Raw genomic sequence first — 17215 nt, forward strand, 5'->3', positions numbered from 1 at the left:
CGTGACTCTGAGTGCAGTATAGTGTAGTGTGACTGAGTGCAGTATAGTGTAGCGTGACTCTGAGTGCAGTATAGTGTAGAGCGACTCTGAGTGCAGTATAGTGTAGAGCGACTGAGTGCAGTATAGTGTAGTGTGACTCTGAGTGCAGTATAGTGTAGAGCGACTGAGTGCAGTATAGTGTAGCGTGACTCTGAGTGCAGTATAGTGTAGCGTGACTCTGAGTGCAGTATAGTGTAGCGTGACTCTGAGTGCAGTATAGTGTAGCGTGACTCTGAGTGCAGTATAGTGTAGCGTGACTGAGTGCAGTATAGTGTAGCGTGACTCTGAGTGCAGTATAGTGTAGTGTGACTCTGAGTGCAGTATAGTGTAGAGTGACTGAGTGCAGTATAGTGTAGAGTGACTGAGTGCAGTATAGTGTAGCGTGCCTCTCAGTGCAGTATAGTGTAGCGTGACTGAGTGCAGTATAGTGTAGTGTGACTGAGTGCAGTATAGTGTAGCGTGACTCTGAGTGCAGTATAGTGTAGTGTGACTGAGTGCAGTATAGTGTAGTGTGACTCTGAGTGCAGTATAGTGTAGAGTGACTGAGTGCAGTATAGTGTAGTGTGACTCTGAGTGCAGTATAGTGTAGAGTGACTGAGTGCAGTATAGTGTAGAGTGACTGAGTGCAGTATAGTGTAGCGTGACTGAGTGCAGTATAGTGTAGCGTGACTGAGTGCAGTATAGTGTAGAGTGACTGAGTGCAGTATAGTGTAGTGTGACTGAGTGCAGTATAGTGTAGCGTGACTGAGTGCAGTATAGTGTAGCGTGACTGAGTGCAGTATAGTGTAGCGTGACTGAGTGCAGTATAGTGTAGAGTGACTGAGTGCAGTATAGTGTAGCGTGACTGAGTGCAGTATAGTGTAGCGTGACTGAGTGCAGTATAGTGTAGAGTGACTGAGTGCAGTATAGTGTAGCGTGACTGAGTGCAGTATAGTGTAGAGTGACTGAGTGCAGTATAGTGTAGCGTGACTCTGAGTGCAGTATAGTGTAGCGTGACTCTGAGTGCAGTATAGTGTAGAGTGACTGAGTGCAGTATAGTGTAGTGTGACTCTGAGTGCAGTATAGTGTAGTGTGACTGAGTGCAGTATAGTGTAGTGTGACTCTGAGTGCAGTATAGTGTAGAGCGACTCTGAGTGCAGTATAGTGTAGCGTGACTGAGTGCAGTATAGTGTAGCGTGACTGAGTGCAGTATAGTGTAGTGTGACTGAGTGCAGTATAGTGTAGAGTGACTCTGAGTGCAGTATAGTGTAGAGTGACTGAGTGCAGTATAGTGTAGCGTGACTCTGAGTGCAGTATAGTGTAGAGTGACTCTGAGTGCAGTATAGTGTAGCGTGACTGAGTGCAGTATAGTGTAGCGTGACTCTGAGTGCAGTATAGTGTAGAGTGACTGAGTGCAGTATAGTGTAGAGTGACTGAGTGCAGTATAGTGTAGTGTGACTGAGTGCAGTATAGTGTAGCGTGACTCTGAGTGCAGTATAGTGTAGCGTGACTCTGAGTGCAGTATAGTGTAGAGTGACTGAGTGCAGTATAGTGTAGCGTGACTCTGAGTGCAGTATAGTGTAGAGTGACTGAGTGTAGTATAGTGTAGCGCGACTGAGTGCAGTATAGTGTAGAGCGACTGAGTGTAGTATAGTGTAGTGCGACTGAGTGCAGTATAGTGTAGAGCGACTGAGTGCAGTATAGTGTAGAGCGACTGAGTGCAGTATAGTGTAGCGTGACTCTCAGTGCAGTATAGTGTAGAATGACTGAGTGCAGTATAGTGTAGAGCGACTCTGAGTGCAGTATAGTGTAGAGCGACTGAGTGCAGTATAGTGTAGTGTGACTCTGAGTGCAGTATAGTGTAGCGTGACTGAGTGCAGTACAGTGTAGCGTGACTGAGTGCAGTATAGTGTAGCGTGACTGAGTGCAGTATAGTGTAGCGTGACTCTGAGTGCAGTATAGTGTAGCGTGACTGAGTGCAGTATAGAGTAGCGTGACTGAGTGCAGTATAGTGTAGCGTGACTCTGAGTGCAGTATAGTGTAGCGTGACTCTGAGTGCAGTATAGTGTAGAGTGACTGAGTGCAGTATAGTGTAGTGTGACTCTGAGTGCAGTATAGTGTAGAGTGACTCTGAGTGCAGTATAGTGTAGAGTGACTCTGAGTGCAGTATAGTGTAGCGTGACTGAGTGCAGTATAGTGTAGAGTGACTGAGTGCAGTATAGTGTAGTGTGACTGAGTGCAGTATAGTGTAGAGCGACTGAGTGTAGTATAGTGTAGTGTGACTGAGTGCAGTATAGTGTAGAGCGACTCTGAGTGCAGTATAGTGTAGAGCGACTGAGTGCAGTATAGTGTAGCGTGACTGAGTGCAGTATAGTGTAGTGCGACTGAGTGCAGTATAGTGTAGCGTGACTCTCAGTGCAGTATAGTGTAGAGTGACTGAGTGCAGTACAGTGTAGCGTGACTCTGAGTGCAGTACAGTGTAGCGTGACTCTGAGTGCAGTACAGTGTAGAGTGACTGAGTGTAGTATAGTGTAGTGTGACTCTGAGTGCAGTATAGTGTAGAGTGACTGAGTGCAGTATAGTGTAGAGTGACTGAGTGCAGTATAGTGTAGTGTGACTGAGTGCAGTATAGTGTAGAGTGACTGAGTGCAGTATAGTGTAGCGTCACTCTGAGTGCAGTATAGTGTAGAGTGACTGAGTGCAGTATAGTGTAGCGTGACTCTGAGTGCAGTATAGTGTAGTGTGACTGAGTGCAGTATAGTGTAGAGTGACTGAGTGCAGTATAGTGTAGTGTGACTGAGTGCAGTATAGTGTAGCGTGACTGAGTGCAGTATAGTGTAGCGTGACTGAGTGCAGTATAGTGTAGCGTGACTGAGTGCAGTATAGTGTAGTGTGACTGAGTGCAGTATAGTGTAGCGTGACTCTGAGTGCAGTATAGTGTAGCGTGACTCTGAGTGCAGTATAGTGTAGAGTGACTCTGAGTGCAGTATAGTGTAGCGTGACTCTGAGTGCAGTATAGTGTAGAGTGACTGAGTGCAGTATAGTGTAGCGTCACTCTGAGTGCAGTATAGTGTAGAGTGACTGAGTGCAGTATAGTGTAGAGTGACTGAGTGCAGTATAGTGTAGTGTGACTGAGTGCAGTATAGTGTAGCGTGACTGAGTGCAGTATAGTGTAGCGTGACTGAGTGCAGTATAGTGTAGCGTGACTGAGTGCAGTATAGTGTAGTGTGACTGAGTGCAGTATAGTGTAGCGTGACTCTGAGTGCAGTATAGTGTAGCGTGACTCTGAGTGCAGTATAGTGTAGAGTGACTGAGTGCAGTATAGTGTAGCGTGACTCTGAGTGCAGTATAGTGTAGAGTGACTGAGTGCAGTATAGTGTAGAGTGACTGAGTGCAGTATAGTGTAGCGTGACTGAGTGCAGTATAGTGTAGAGTGACTGAGTGCAGTATAGTGTAGCGTGACTCTGAGTGCAGTATAGTGTAGAGTGACTGAGTGCAGTATAGTGTAGCGTGACTGAGTGCAGTATAGTGTAGTGTGACTGAGTGCAGTATAGTGTAGCGTGACTCTGAGTGCAGTATAGTGTAGAGTGACTCTGAGTGCAGTATAGTGTAGCGTGACTGAGTGCAGTATAGTGTAGCGTGACTCTGAGTGCAGTATAGTGTAGCGTGACTCTGAGTGCAGTATAGTGTAGTGCGACTGAGTGCAGTATAGTGTAGCGTGACTCTGAGTGCAGTATAGTGTAGAGTGACTGAGTGCAGTATAGTGTAGAGTGACTGAGTGCAGTATAGTGTAGTGTGACTGAGTGCAGTATAGTGTAGCGTGACTCTGAGTGCAGTATAGTGTAGAGTGACTGAGTGCAGTATAGTGTAGAGTGACTGAGTGCAGTATAGTGTAGCGTCACTCTGAGTGCAGTATAGTGTAGAGTGACTGAGTGCAGTATAGTGTAGCGTGACTCTGAGTGCAGTATAGTGTAGAGTGACTGAGTGCAGTATAGTGTAGAGTGACTGAGTGCAGTATAGTGTAGTGTGACTGAGTGCAGTATAGTGTAGCGTGACTCTGAGTGCAGTATAGTGTAGTGTGACTCTGAGTGCAGTATAGTGTAGAGTGACTGAGTGCAGTATAGTGTAGAGTGACTGAGTGCAGTATAGTGTAGAGTGACTCTGAGTGCAGTATAGTGCAGTGTGACTCTGAGTGCAGTATAGTGTAGAGTGACTGAGTGCAGTATAGTGTAGCGTGACTGAGTGCAGTATAGTGTAGTGTGACTCTGAGTGCAGTATAGTGTAGCGTGACTCTGAGTGCAGTATAGTGTAGAGTGACTGAGTGCAGTATAGTGTAGAGTGACTGAGTGCAGTATAGTGTAGAGTGACTGAGTGCAGTATAGTGTAGTGTGACTGAGTGCAGTATAGTGTAGCGTGACTGAGTGCAGTATAGTGTAGCGTGACTCTGAGTGCAGTATAGTGTAGAGTGACTGAGTGCAGTATAGTGTAGAGTGACTGAGTGCAGTATAGTGTAGAGTGACTGAGTGCAGTATAGTGTAGAGTGACTGAGTGCAGTATAGTGTAGAGTGACTGAGTGCAGTATAGTGTAGCGTGACTCTGAGTGCAGTATAGTGTAGCGTGACTCTGAGTGCAGTATAGTGTAGCGTGACTCTGAGTGCAGTATAGTGTAGAGTGACTGAGTGCAGTATAGTGTAGAGTGACTGAGTGCAGTATAGTGTAGCGTGACTGAGTGCAGTATAGTGTAGCGTGACTGAGTGCAGTATAGTGTAGAGTGACTGAGTGCAGTATAGTGTAGAGTGACTGAGTGCAGTATAGTGTAGCGTGACTGAGTGCAGTATAGTGTAGCGTGACTGAGTGCAGTATAGTGTAGAGTGACTCTGAGTGCAGTATAGTGTAGCGTGACTGAGTGCAGTATAGTGTAGAGTGACTGAGTGCAGTATAGTGTAGTGTGACTGAGTGCAGTATAGTGTAGAGCGACTGAGTGTAGTATAGTGTAGTGTGACTGAGTGCAGTATAGTGTAGAGCGACTCTGAGTGCAGTATAGTGTAGAGCGACTGAGTGCAGTATAGTGTAGCGTGACTCTGAGTGCAGTATAGTGTAGCGTGACTCTCAGTGCAGTATACTGTAGAGTGACTGAGTGCAGTACAGTGTAGCGTGACTCTGAGTGCAGTACAGTGTAGCGTGACTCTGAGTGCAGTATAGTGTAGTGTGACTGAGTGCAGTATAGTGTAGAGTGACTGAGTGCAGTATAGTGTAGCGTCACTCTGAGTGCAGTATAGTGTAGAGTGACTGAGTGCAGTATAGTGTAGAGTGACTGAGTGCAGTATAGTGTAGTGTGACTGAGTGCAGTATAGTGTAGAGTGACTGAGTGCAGTATAGTGTAGCGTGACTGAGTGCAGTATAGTGTAGCGTGACTGAGTGCAGTATAGTGTAGCGTGACTGAGTGCAGTATAGTGTAGAGTGACTCTGAGTGCAGTATAGTGTAGAGTGACTCTGAGTGCAGTATAGTGTAGCGTGACTCTGAGTGCAGTATAGTGTAGAGTGACTGAGTGCAGTATAGTGTAGCGTGACTCTGAGTGCAGTATAGTGTAGAGTGACTCTGAGTGCAGTATAGTGTAGAGTGACTGAGTGCAGTATAGTGTAGAGTGACTGAGTGCAGTATAGTGTAGCGTGACTGAGTGCAGTATAGTGTAGCGTGACTGAGTGCAGTATAGTGTAGCGTGACTCTGAGTGCAGTATAGTGTAGAGTGACTCTGAGTGCAGTATAGTGTAGCGTGACTCTAAGTGCAGTATAGTGTAGCGTGACTGAGTGCAGTATAGTGTAGCGTGACTGAGTGCAGTATAGTGTAGCGTGACTGAGTGCAGTATAGTGTAGCGTGACTGAGTGCAGTATAGTGTAGCGTGACTGAGTGCAGTATAGTGTAGCGTGACTGAGTGCAGTATAGTGTAGCGTGACTGAGTGCAGTATAGTGTAGAGTGACTGAGTGCAGTATAGTGTAGCGTGACTGAGTGCAGTATAGTGTAGCGTGACTGAGTGCAGTATAGTGTAGCGTGACTGAGTGCAGTATAGTGTAGCGTGACCGAGTGGAGTAAAGTGTAGCGTGACTCTGAGTGCAGTATAGTGTAGCGTGACTCTGAGTGCAGTATAGTGTAGTGTGACTCTGAGTGCAGTATAGTGTAGAGTGACTGAGTGCAGTATAGTGTAGCGTGACTCTGAGTGCAGTATAGTGTAGCGTGACTGAGTGCAGTATAGTGTAGAGTGACTGAGTGCAGTATAGTGTAGTGTGACTGAGTGCAGTATAGTGTAGCGTGACTCTGAGTGCAGTATAGTGTAGCGTGACTCTGAGTGCAGTATAGTGTAGCGTGACTGAGTGCAGTATAGTGTAGAGTGACTGAGTGCAGTATAGTGTAGTGTGACTGAGTGCAGTATAGTGTAGAGCGACTGAGTGTAGTATAGTGTAGTGTGACTGAGTGCAGTATAGTGTAGAGCGACTCTGAGTGCAGTATAGTGTAGAGCGACTGAGTGCAGTATAGTGTAGCGTGACTCTGAGTGCAGTATAGTGTAGCGTGACTCTCAGTGCAGTATACTGTAGAGTGACTGAGTGCAGTACAGTGTAGCGTGACTCTGAGTGCAGTACAGTGTAGCGTGACTCTGAGTGCAGTATAGTGTAGTGTGACTGAGTGCAGTATAGTGTAGAGTGACTGAGTGCAGTATAGTGTAGCGTCACTCTGAGTGCAGTATAGTGTAGAGTGACTGAGTGCAGTATAGTGTAGAGTGACTGAGTGCAGTATAGTGTAGTGTGACTGAGTGCAGTATAGTGTAGAGTGACTGAGTGCAGTATAGTGTAGCGTGACTGAGTGCAGTATAGTGTAGCGTGACTGAGTGCAGTATAGTGTAGCGTGACTGAGTGCAGTATAGTGTAGCGTGACTCTGAGTGCAGTATAGTGTAGAGTGACTCTGAGTGCAGTATAGTGTAGCGTGACTCTGAGTGCAGTATAGTGTAGAGTGACTGAGTGCAGTATAGTGTAGCGTGACTCTGAGTGCAGTATAGTGTAGAGTGACTCTGAGTGCAGTATAGTGTAGAGTGACTGAGTGCAGTATAGTGTAGAGTGACTGAGTGCAGTATAGTGTAGCGTGACTGAGTGCAGTATAGTGTAGCGTGACTGAGTGCAGTATAGTGTAGCGTGACTCTGAGTGCAGTATAGTGTAGAGTGACTCTGAGTGCAGTATAGTGTAGCGTGACTCTAAGTGCAGTATAGTGTAGCGTGACTGAGTGCAGTATAGTGTAGCGTGACTGAGTGCAGTATAGTGTAGCGTGACTGAGTGCAGTATAGTGTAGCGTGACTGAGTGCAGTATAGTGTAGCGTGACTGAGTGCAGTATAGTGTAGCGTGACTGAGTGCAGTATAGTGTAGAGTGACTGAGTGCAGTATAGTGTAGCGTGACTGAGTGCAGTATAGTGTAGCGTGACTGAGTGCAGTATAGTGTAGCGTGACTGAGTGCAGTATAGTGTAGCGTGACCGAGTGGAGTAAAGTGTAGCGTGACTCTGAGTGCAGTATAGTGTAGCGTGACTGAGTGCAGTATAGTGTAGCGTGACTCTGAGTGCAGTATAGTGTAGTGTGACTCTGAGTGCAGTATAGTGTAGTGTGACTCTGAGTGCAGTATAGTGTAGAGTGACTGAGTGCAGTATAGTGTAGCGTGACTCTGAGTGCAGTATAGTGTAGTGTGACTGAGTGCAGTATAGTGTAGCGTGACTGAGTGCAGTATAGTGTAGCGTGACTGAGTGCAGTATAGTGTAGCGTGACTCTGAGTGCAGTATAGTGTAGAGTGACTGAGTGCAGTATAGTGTAGCGTGACTCTGAGTGCAGTATAGTGTAGCGTGACTGAGTGCAGTATAGTGTAGAGTGACTGAGTGCAGTATAGTGTAGTGTGACTGAGTGCAGTATAGTGTAGCGTGACTCTGAGTGCAGTATAGTGTAGCGTGACTCTGAGTGCAGTATAGTGTAGCGTGACTCTCAGTGCAGTATAGTGTAGCGTGACTCTGAGTGCAGTATAGTGTAGCGTGACTGAGTGCAGTATAGTGTAGCGTGACTGAGTGCAGTATAGTGTAGCGTGACTGAGTGCAGTATAGTGTAGCGTGACTGAGTGCAGTATAGTGTAGCGTGACTCTGAGTGCAGTATAGTGTAGCGTGACTGAGTGCAGTATAGTGTAGCGTGACTGAGTGCAGTATAGTGTAGCGTCACTCTGAGTGCAGTATAGTGTAGCGTGACTGAGTGCAGTATAGTGTAGCGTGACTCTCAGTGCAGTATAGTGTAGCGTGACTCTGAGTGCAGTATAGTGTAGCGTGACTCTGAGTGCAGTATAGTGTAGCGTGACTCTGAGTGCAGTATAGTGTAGCGTGACTGAGTGCAGTATAGTGTAGAGTGACTGAGTGCAGTATAGTGTAGTGTGACTCTGAGTGCAGTATAGTGTAGCGTCACTCTGAGTGCAGTATAGTGTAGCGTGACTGAGTGCAGTATAGTGTAGCGTGACTGAGTGCAGTATAGTATAGCGTGACTGAGTGCAGTATAGTGTAGAGTGACTGAGTGCAGTATAGTGTAGCGTGACTCTGAGTGCAGTATAGTGTAGCGTCACTCTGAGTGCAGTATAGTGTAGAGTGACTGAGTGCAGTATAGTGTAGTGTGACTGAGTGCAGTATAGTGTAGTGTGACTCTGAGTGCAGTATAGTGTAGCGTCACTCTGAGTGCAGTATAGTGTAGAGTGACTGAGTGCAGTATAGTGTAGTGTGACTCTGAGTGCAGTATAGTGTAGAGTGACTGAGTGCAGTATAGTGTAGCGTGACTCTGAGTGCAGTATAGTGTAGCGTCACTCTGAGTGCAGTATAGTGTAGAGTGACTGAGTGCAGTATAGTGTAGTGTGACTGAGTGCAGTATAGTGTAGTGTGACTCTGAGTGCAGTATAGTGTAGAGTGACTGAGTGCAGTATAGTGTAGTGTGACTCTGAGTGCAGTATAGTGTAGCGTCACTCTGAGTGCAGTATAGTGTAGCGTGACTCTGAGTGCAGTATAGTGTAGCGTCACTCTGAGTGCAGTGACTCTGTCTAACCACAGATGAAATGAGGAACACTCTACGCAGAGTCAACCCACGGAAGTCTGCTGGACCAGACAACATCCTTGGCCGGGCGCTCAGGGAATGTGCAGAACAGCTAGCAGATGTCTTTACTAACATCTTCAACATCTCCCTGAGCAGCGCCGTTGTTCCCACATGCTTCAAGACAACGACCATCATCCCAGTGCCTAAGAAGTCTTCAGTCTCCTGCCTCAATGACTAGCGTCCCGTTGCACTCACACCCATCGCTATGAAGTGCTTCGAGAGGCTTGTCATGAGGCACATCAAATCCCACCTTCCACACTCACTGGACCCACTGCAGTTTGCGTATCGTCCAAACCGTTCAACAGATGATGCCATCACCACTACTCTCCATCTGGCTCTCACCGACTTGGACAACAAAGACACTTACGTCAGAATGCTGTTCATTGACTTCAGTTGAGCATTCAACACAATCATTCCTCAGCATCTGATCAAGAAGCTGAGCCTACTGGGTCTGAACACCTCCCTCTGTAACTGGATCCTGGACTCCTGATGGGAGACCTCAGTCAGTCCGGATCGGAAACAGCATCTCCAGCACCACCACACTGAGCACTGGAGCCCCTCAGGGCTGCGTAATCAGCCCGCTGCTGTTCACTCTGCTGACTCACGACTGCGCAGCAATGCACAGCACAAACCACATCATAAAGTTCGCCGATGACACGACCGTGGTGGGTCTCGTCAGAAAGAACGACGAGTCAGCATATAGAGAGGAGGTGAAACATCTATCAGCCTGGTGTAAAGCCAACAACCTATCTCTGAACGTGGACAAAACTAAAGAGATGGTTGTTGACTTTAGGAGGGCACAGAGCGACCATTCTCCACTGAACATCGATGGATCCTCCGTGGAGATCGTGAAAAACATCAAATTCCTTGGTGTTCATCTGACGGAGAACCTCAACTGGTCACTCAACACCAGCTCCATCAGCAAGAAAGCAGCGTCTCTACTTCCTAAGAAGGCTGAGATAAGCCCATCTGCCACCCCCCCATCCTGACCATGTTCTACAGAGGGACCATCGAGAGCATCCTGAGCAGCTGCATCACTGCCTGGTTTGGGAATTGCTCCGTCTCGGATCGCAAGACCCTACAGCGGATAGTGAGGACAGCTGAGAAGGTCATCGGATTCTCTCTCCCCTCTGTCACGGACATTTACACCACACACTGCATCCGAAAGGCCAACAGCATTGTGGACGACCCCACACACCCCTCTCACACACACTTCACATTACTGCCATCAGGGAAGAGGTTCTGAAGCATTCGGGCCCTCACAACCAGACTGTGCAATAGTTTTTTCCCTTAAGCCATCAGGCTTCTCAACACACACAACTGAACTGGAACTAAACTCACACACACACACACACACACACTCACACTCATTCAACTTCATACATTCATTAACCCTTGTATGGTGTTCGGGTCTGTGGGACCCGTTTTCATTTTTTATCAAAAGAAAAATGATACGATTAATTATTTTTTCAAACTCAGACTCACTGGCCTTGGCTCATTTTCTGTGAAGAACATATATCAGAACACATTTTCAGTGACCACTCACTGTACACCCCCCCTACACATTTATATTACATACAGGATGTTCGGGTCCACTGGACCCGGGGCTAATAAAAGTGTGGAAATTGTAGGTCCTGTGTACCTACACTGTCCTCCTTCTGTCTGGACCTGCTGTTAGTATGTATGTATGTATGTATGTATGTATGTGTGTGTGTGTGTGTGTGTGTGTGTGAGAGTGTGAGTTTTGTTTCCCCGCACAAGGTTGCAACATTTTTGCAAAATTCAAGCACTGATACCTGTCTGCTCTCACATTCCCGCACATTTTACCCTCTGTCTTGTGGGAACAAATCTTTATTTGCTCATACTCTGAAGTAGTATTATACCCAGCTGCAAATTGGGGGAGTGACACAATAAATATAGCTTTGCCAGTGTGGTTCCTTATCACAACTGATCAAGATGGCCAAAAGATTCTCTGCTCAGAGGGTCTTGCAATTGATTTTGGAAGAGAGAGAACCTTTTGAGGATGATGTAAAGGAAGAGGTTTCAGAACGTGAGGATCACATTTCTGAAAATTCAGAGTGTGACAGTGACTTTGAAGAAGAGGATGAGATTGAGCATCAGCTAGTTCCAAAATGAAGACGAGCCCCAGGACCAGCCTGTCAGCAGCCAGACCCGGGACCAGCCCATCAGCAGCCAGCTCCAGGACCAGAACAAGCCCATCAGCAGCTAGCAAGTGAAGAAATATGGATGTCAAAAAATTGTGAAATTGAATGGTCTTCTTGCCCAAGAAATGAGCCGCCCCACATGGCTGCCAATGTGATAAGGATGCAACCAGGGCCAACATAGATGGCAGTTACTCGTGTGCAGGACTTCACATCTTCTTTTGAGCTTTTCATCCTAGATTCCATCCAGAAAATTATTCTGGATTGCACTAAATTAGAAGGAAGGCGTGTTTTTGGAGAGAGAAGTGGAAGAAGATGGACCAAACCCATTTACATGCCTACTTTGGGGTTCTTAACCTTGCTGGAGTTTTCAGGTCCAAAGGGGAATCCACAGAATCCCTGTGGGATGCAGAAACTGGCAGAGAACTTTTCCATGCAACATGGACAAGCTGGTGACTGCCTACAGCTGCAAAAGGAGGACCCTACGCTGGCTGGTCTTGATATTCTTTGACATCTTGGAACATGTGGTCTTCTCTGGATTTGAGGTGCAACTCACCAGTGCTTTTCCCAGAGTGGAAGAGAAAGAGGCATCTCCTCTGGAGCTTCCCTCTGTTCCACTCTGGGTTCAGTGCCATGCAGATGACAAAGGCATTGTGTGCTGAGATGTCCAATATGTCAAAGAATATAAACAACGGCCAGCGTAGTGTCCATATTGTGTTTTTCTGTCCATCTTGGGTCCACACACTTCACAATATGCATGCATCAAGTGCAAGAAGTACATATGCAACACACACAGTACAACTCTCCCCCTCATGTGTTGTATAGGCTGGTATGAAAAGGTAATGTGTTCAGTGGGGCTAATGTGTTGTCTAGACTGACATGGTTCCTGTATGTGTTCAGCTTGTGTTGTGTAAACTGACCTGAATGGGTTAAATTTCTAATGAAGTTCAAATAAATAAGAATCACTAGTTATGAAAAACCTTGCTTCATTTGTAAATTTGTTGAATTTTTTTCTCATATCTTGATTATAATTGATTTTCATTTTTTTTATTACATTTTATTAAAAAACAAACAAAAAACGAGTAGCAATTTAATTCATAAATGTGGTCTAACAAAGGTAAAGGGCAAATATTAACCATGTATGTTGTTTATATTGCTTGTAATTGGGATGAAGTAAACATCTGTTGAGTTTTTTAACATAAAATTGTTTGATTGTGTTGAATTAAAAACCCAAAAAATGCAGCGGGTCCACCAGACCCAGGAACACTGGCTGATTAACAAAAATATGAACACCACACAAGGGTTAAGTTATTACAAACAAGTTGGCTTGTTCTACTGTTTACATTGTACATTCCACCACTGCTACTGCTGCTCTGCTCGGTTCTTTTTGCACATCACTGGCACTGCCACTTTAATACTTGTAAATTTGCACATTGCACTGTATATAGATATATATACAGTAGGTTACGGGTTGCTGCTATTTTGTGTTTGTGTACTTGTCCTGTACAGTACTTGTCCTGCACTGTCTCGTGTTGTCTGTTCTGCACTGTTTTGTTTTGCATTGTTTGCACTAGGCTGCACACGATGCACTTTATGTGGCTAGGACAACTTAGTCTAGTCCTCAGCTCTGTGTTTGTAACTCTGTGTTGTGTGAGGTGACGATGTTGTTTTATGCAGCACCAAGGTTCTGGAGAAACGTTGTCTCATTTCACTGTGTACTGCGTCAGCTATATATAGTTGAAATGACATTAAAAGCCTCTTGACTTGACTTGACTTGAGTATAGTGTGGTGCCAGTTTTCCTGTGAGTAATGTATAATACCTTTGAGTGATGTGTAGCGGGTCTCTCAGCGGGTGTTGTGCATTGTACGTCTCCTTGTCGAACATGCGTGCGATGGCGTAGTCGGCAAGTTGCTGCATGAGCTCGTACGTATGCTGCAGCCGCAGGAACATGGAGAAGAAGTGATCCTCTTCTTTCACACACACACGGATACACTCTGTTAACAACACACTCGAGGTCCGCTCCAACCTGCTCACCTCACACCAGGAGAACACCAGTTTCACTGAGGGGAAAAGTCATCACACACACACACACACACGTACTTATATAACAAAAAAATCCCCACACATCTGGTGCAATTAAACAGGACTCATGAATTCATGCTATTTTCAACATGGGAATGAAAACACAACATACTGCACACTTAGGTCATTAAAGTCATGACAACACTGCTGCTAGGCAACTGGGAAGTATGGACATGGCGTATAAATTAGACACTGGCTGAGCCTAATGATTTAGCTAGCACATAGCGGTTAAGTCTTTTACATGGGAGTGTGTTAATGAATCAGAACCATCAGGAACCAACATCTCCACCGTGTCATCAGACCCACACGCACTTTCTTATCAATTACTGTATGTAACTTTAACTTTACATCTTTTCCTAGGATAGAGTGTTCACTTTGTTCAGCTTTGTTTGATGAGGATAACTGATTTTGATGTAAATATAATATACACAATAATAAATATATTATTTTGCAATTTATAATAACTACATTAAATAGATTGTTGTCTAACCATCATTAAAATTTGGATCCTGGTTATAGCTGTGTGTGTGTGTGTGTGTGTGTGTGTGTGTGTATCTCACCCTCATTGCCCAGTAAGTAGGAGTAGAAACACAGGAAGTTAGTGCTGAGGTAGATCCAGCCCTGATTTGGGACGCGGCCCTTCCAGTAGCTGCAGGAGAAGTAGGTCACTAGTTTCTCCTGCTTAGGCAAATTAAACAAGCGCTCGAATCGTAGCGCAGCTTCACGGAAACGCTCAGGGTCCTCCGCACTCACCTTATCCTCCTCCACGATTAACCCCTACACACACACACACACACACACTGATATAAGGCATGGTCTCTGTGTGTGTCAATCTCAATAAAGCAAGAATATTGTTATGTATTTGTGTGTGTGTGTGTGTGTGTGTGTGTCTCACTCTAATCTTGCCCTGAACAAAGCTGGTGATGTCATCACTGGAGTCAAACACAGAGAGAGTTCTCATGATGTTGAGCTGCAGCCAATCCCAGTGCTGAGAGATCTCATCCAGAGATGCACCTGAACACGCGCGCACACACACACACACACACATACACACAGAGACACACACACAGAGACACACACACACAGACACACAGACATACACAAATACTAACACCTGGCAACTTGTCTCTTATTACCAATAGGGTACCTGTAGGGCATTTACCTGAACACATCATCATCAGTGATGGGGGCTAATGACACACACACACACACACACACACACACACACTCACCACAGGCGATGTTCCAGTACACCTGTGAATCAGGTGTTTGGTGTAAAATGCGATATGGAGCCACTTTTGCTGTGGAGTCGAACACCGTGTCCAACGTCCCAACCAGGAGACCTATCACACACACACACACACACACACACACATACACACACACACACACTACTTATAGACATTAGCACAAAACTGCAGGTAACTAAAGTAGTGCACTATGTAGTGAATAGGGCGAGTGTCCGGAACAGATGCTGCCTGCAGGTTGTTTCTGTGTTTGAGAGACGCTGTGTTCCGGTTATCAGTAACCAACAGGATTACTGGGGCAGTTACCTGTCTGTGTGTCCAACCCACACAACTCACCTGTCTGTGTGTCTAACCCACACAACTCACCTGTCTGTGTGTCTCACTCCCGCTGTCTCACCTGTCTGTGTGTCTAACCCACACAACTCACCTGTCTGTGTGTCCAACCCACACAACTCACCTGTCTGTGTGTCTAACCCACACAACTCACCTGTCTGTGTGTCTCACTCCCGCTGTCTCACCTGTCTGTGTGTCTAACCCACACAACTCACCTGTCAGTGTGTCTCACTCCCGCTGTCTCACCTGTCTGTGTGTCTAACCCACACAACTCACCTGTCTGTGTCTCACTCCCGCTGTCTCACCTGTCTGTGTGTCCAACCCACACAACTCACCTGTCTGTGTGTCTCACTCCCGCTGTCTCACCTGTCTGTGTGTCTAACCCACACAACTCACCTGTCTGTGTCTCACTCCCGCCGTCTCACCTGTCTGTGTGTCTAACCCATACAACTCACCTGTCTGTGTGTCTCACTCCCGCTGTCTCACCTGTCAGTCCCGCGCTGCTGTCTCCGTGTCCTCTCCTCCGCTGCAGGATGAAATAATCGTTGGACTTTTCCGTCACCCATAATTTCAGCGCGTTTTTCAGAAGCACCTCTTCCGGTTTGAGCCACATATCGGCGCGCGCATGTATTTCGCATGTCACTTAGTGTGTTTGTGTGTAGTTGTGCGTATTTGTGCGCTCACATAGCTTGAAAATGCGTGTGTGTGTGTTTGTTATCGGGTCCTGTTTCCCACGTCGGCAGAAACACTGCCAAAACGGAAAGAAGTGACGCATTGTGGGATTTGTAGTGTGCTGGTGTACGCCGCCAAGCGCCGCACACAGCTATGAACTACAGTTCCCAGCATGCACCTCGTCTTTACCGCGTCCTGTAATTTAAAGGGCCAGTGCTGCGCGCGCGCTCTGGGACTAGTGAAGGCGAGACGAAGCTTAATGACAGACGTGTTGAAACTGGTTCACGTGCACATTAGCGCCCCCTAGTAAAGACATGAGTAAAGACATGCAGACCTGTAAACCTGCACTGCGGGTGTAAAGGAAAAGAAGAAATAAGTAAGAGTAAGTAAGTAAGTAAGAGTAAGATATTCCTTTATTTGTCCCGCAGTGGGGAAATTGCATTTAGCAACAGCAGGGGTACAGTACAGAAAGAGTATGCACACAAGAACAAGATAGATTAAAAACTATTCTAATATGAGGTAAATAAGCAGCTGATACACGCAGCATCAGATAAAGGAATTCCTGAACGAGCCGGGCCGGACTGGGACAGAAACCGGGTCTCACACCCACCCGGGCCACTCCATACACACAAGACATTTTTGATGTGAACACTAATAAAGCTCTTGAACTAGTTGCTTCAGTTTATGCACAGCGCTGCTGCCACTAGATGAGCTGATTGGATAATTCCATGAGCGAGCAAGTGTACAGGTGTTCCTAATGAAGTGTCCAGTGAGTGTATATGGGCCATTGTCTCAGTGCTGTAATAGAGACTATAATAATTAGAAAGGGTATTTATAATTAAAATATACAAGTACAGTGGATATATAAAGTTTACACACCCCTGTTAAAATGGCAGGTTTCGTGAAGTAAAAAAAATGAAACCAAGATAAACCACGTCAGAACTTTTTCCCCCTCAATGTGAAACTACAACGTAAAAATGAAGCTGAAAAACAATCAGAAACATTTTAGGGAAAAACAGGAAAAATATAAAAGTTACAGTAACCTGGTTGCAAAAGTATACACACCCTTTTATAATTGGGGGTGTGGCTGTGTTCAGAATGAACCAATCACATTCACTCTCATGTCCAAATGTAATAATCATACAGCTGTCATCAATTAAATTATTCTCATTAACCCCAAATAAAGATCAGCTGTTTCTGTAGGAGTTTCTTCACATCTTCTTGGTTTCATCTCACTACTGAAGCCATGTTCTGCAAAGAGCTTATGAAGCCTGTACAGGATCTCACTGTGGAAAGGTGTAGATCAGGAGAGGAGTATAAAAGAATTTCCAAAACATTAGATGAACCATGGAACACCGTGAAGGCCATCATCAACAAGCGGAGAAAATAGAGCACCACAGTGACATCACCAAGAACAGGACGTCCCTCCAAAATTTACAAAATCTTACCAGGGAGGCTGCCAAGAGACCTACAGCATCATTAAAGGAGCTGCAGGAACATCTGACACGTCTGGGCTCTGGGGTAGGCGGCTAGACGGAACATCCAA

At 45.8% G+C, this 17215-nt stretch overlaps 1 protein-coding gene across 6 annotated transcripts in view; it reads right to left on the reverse strand.

Moving 5' to 3' along the window:
- tbc1d8b (TBC1 domain family member 8B) overlaps positions 1 to 15758 on the reverse strand; it is a 46666-nt gene extending 30908 nt beyond the window's left edge. For all 6 annotated transcript variants that reach the window (XM_053230427.1, XM_053230426.1, XM_053230424.1 and 3 more), the window contains exons 1-5: positions 15484 to 15758; positions 14650 to 14760; positions 14313 to 14431; positions 13978 to 14194; positions 13155 to 13395 (exon numbers count right to left, since the gene is read on the reverse strand). In XM_053230427.1, the coding sequence (XP_053086402.1) occupies positions 13155 to 13395; positions 13978 to 14194; positions 14313 to 14431; positions 14650 to 14760; positions 15484 to 15610 (815 nt within the window). In that variant the 5' untranslated portion in view covers positions 15611 to 15758. The remainder of the gene's footprint in view (positions 1 to 13154; positions 13396 to 13977; positions 14195 to 14312; positions 14432 to 14649; positions 14761 to 15483) is intronic.
- Between the last annotated feature and the right edge of the window lie 1457 nt (positions 15759 to 17215).

Source organism: Pangasianodon hypophthalmus, chromosome 27 (genome assembly GCF_027358585.1).
Source record: "Pangasianodon hypophthalmus isolate fPanHyp1 chromosome 27, fPanHyp1.pri, whole genome shotgun sequence".
In the NCBI taxonomy this organism is placed as follows: Eukaryota; Metazoa; Chordata; class Actinopteri; order Siluriformes; family Pangasiidae; genus Pangasianodon; species Pangasianodon hypophthalmus.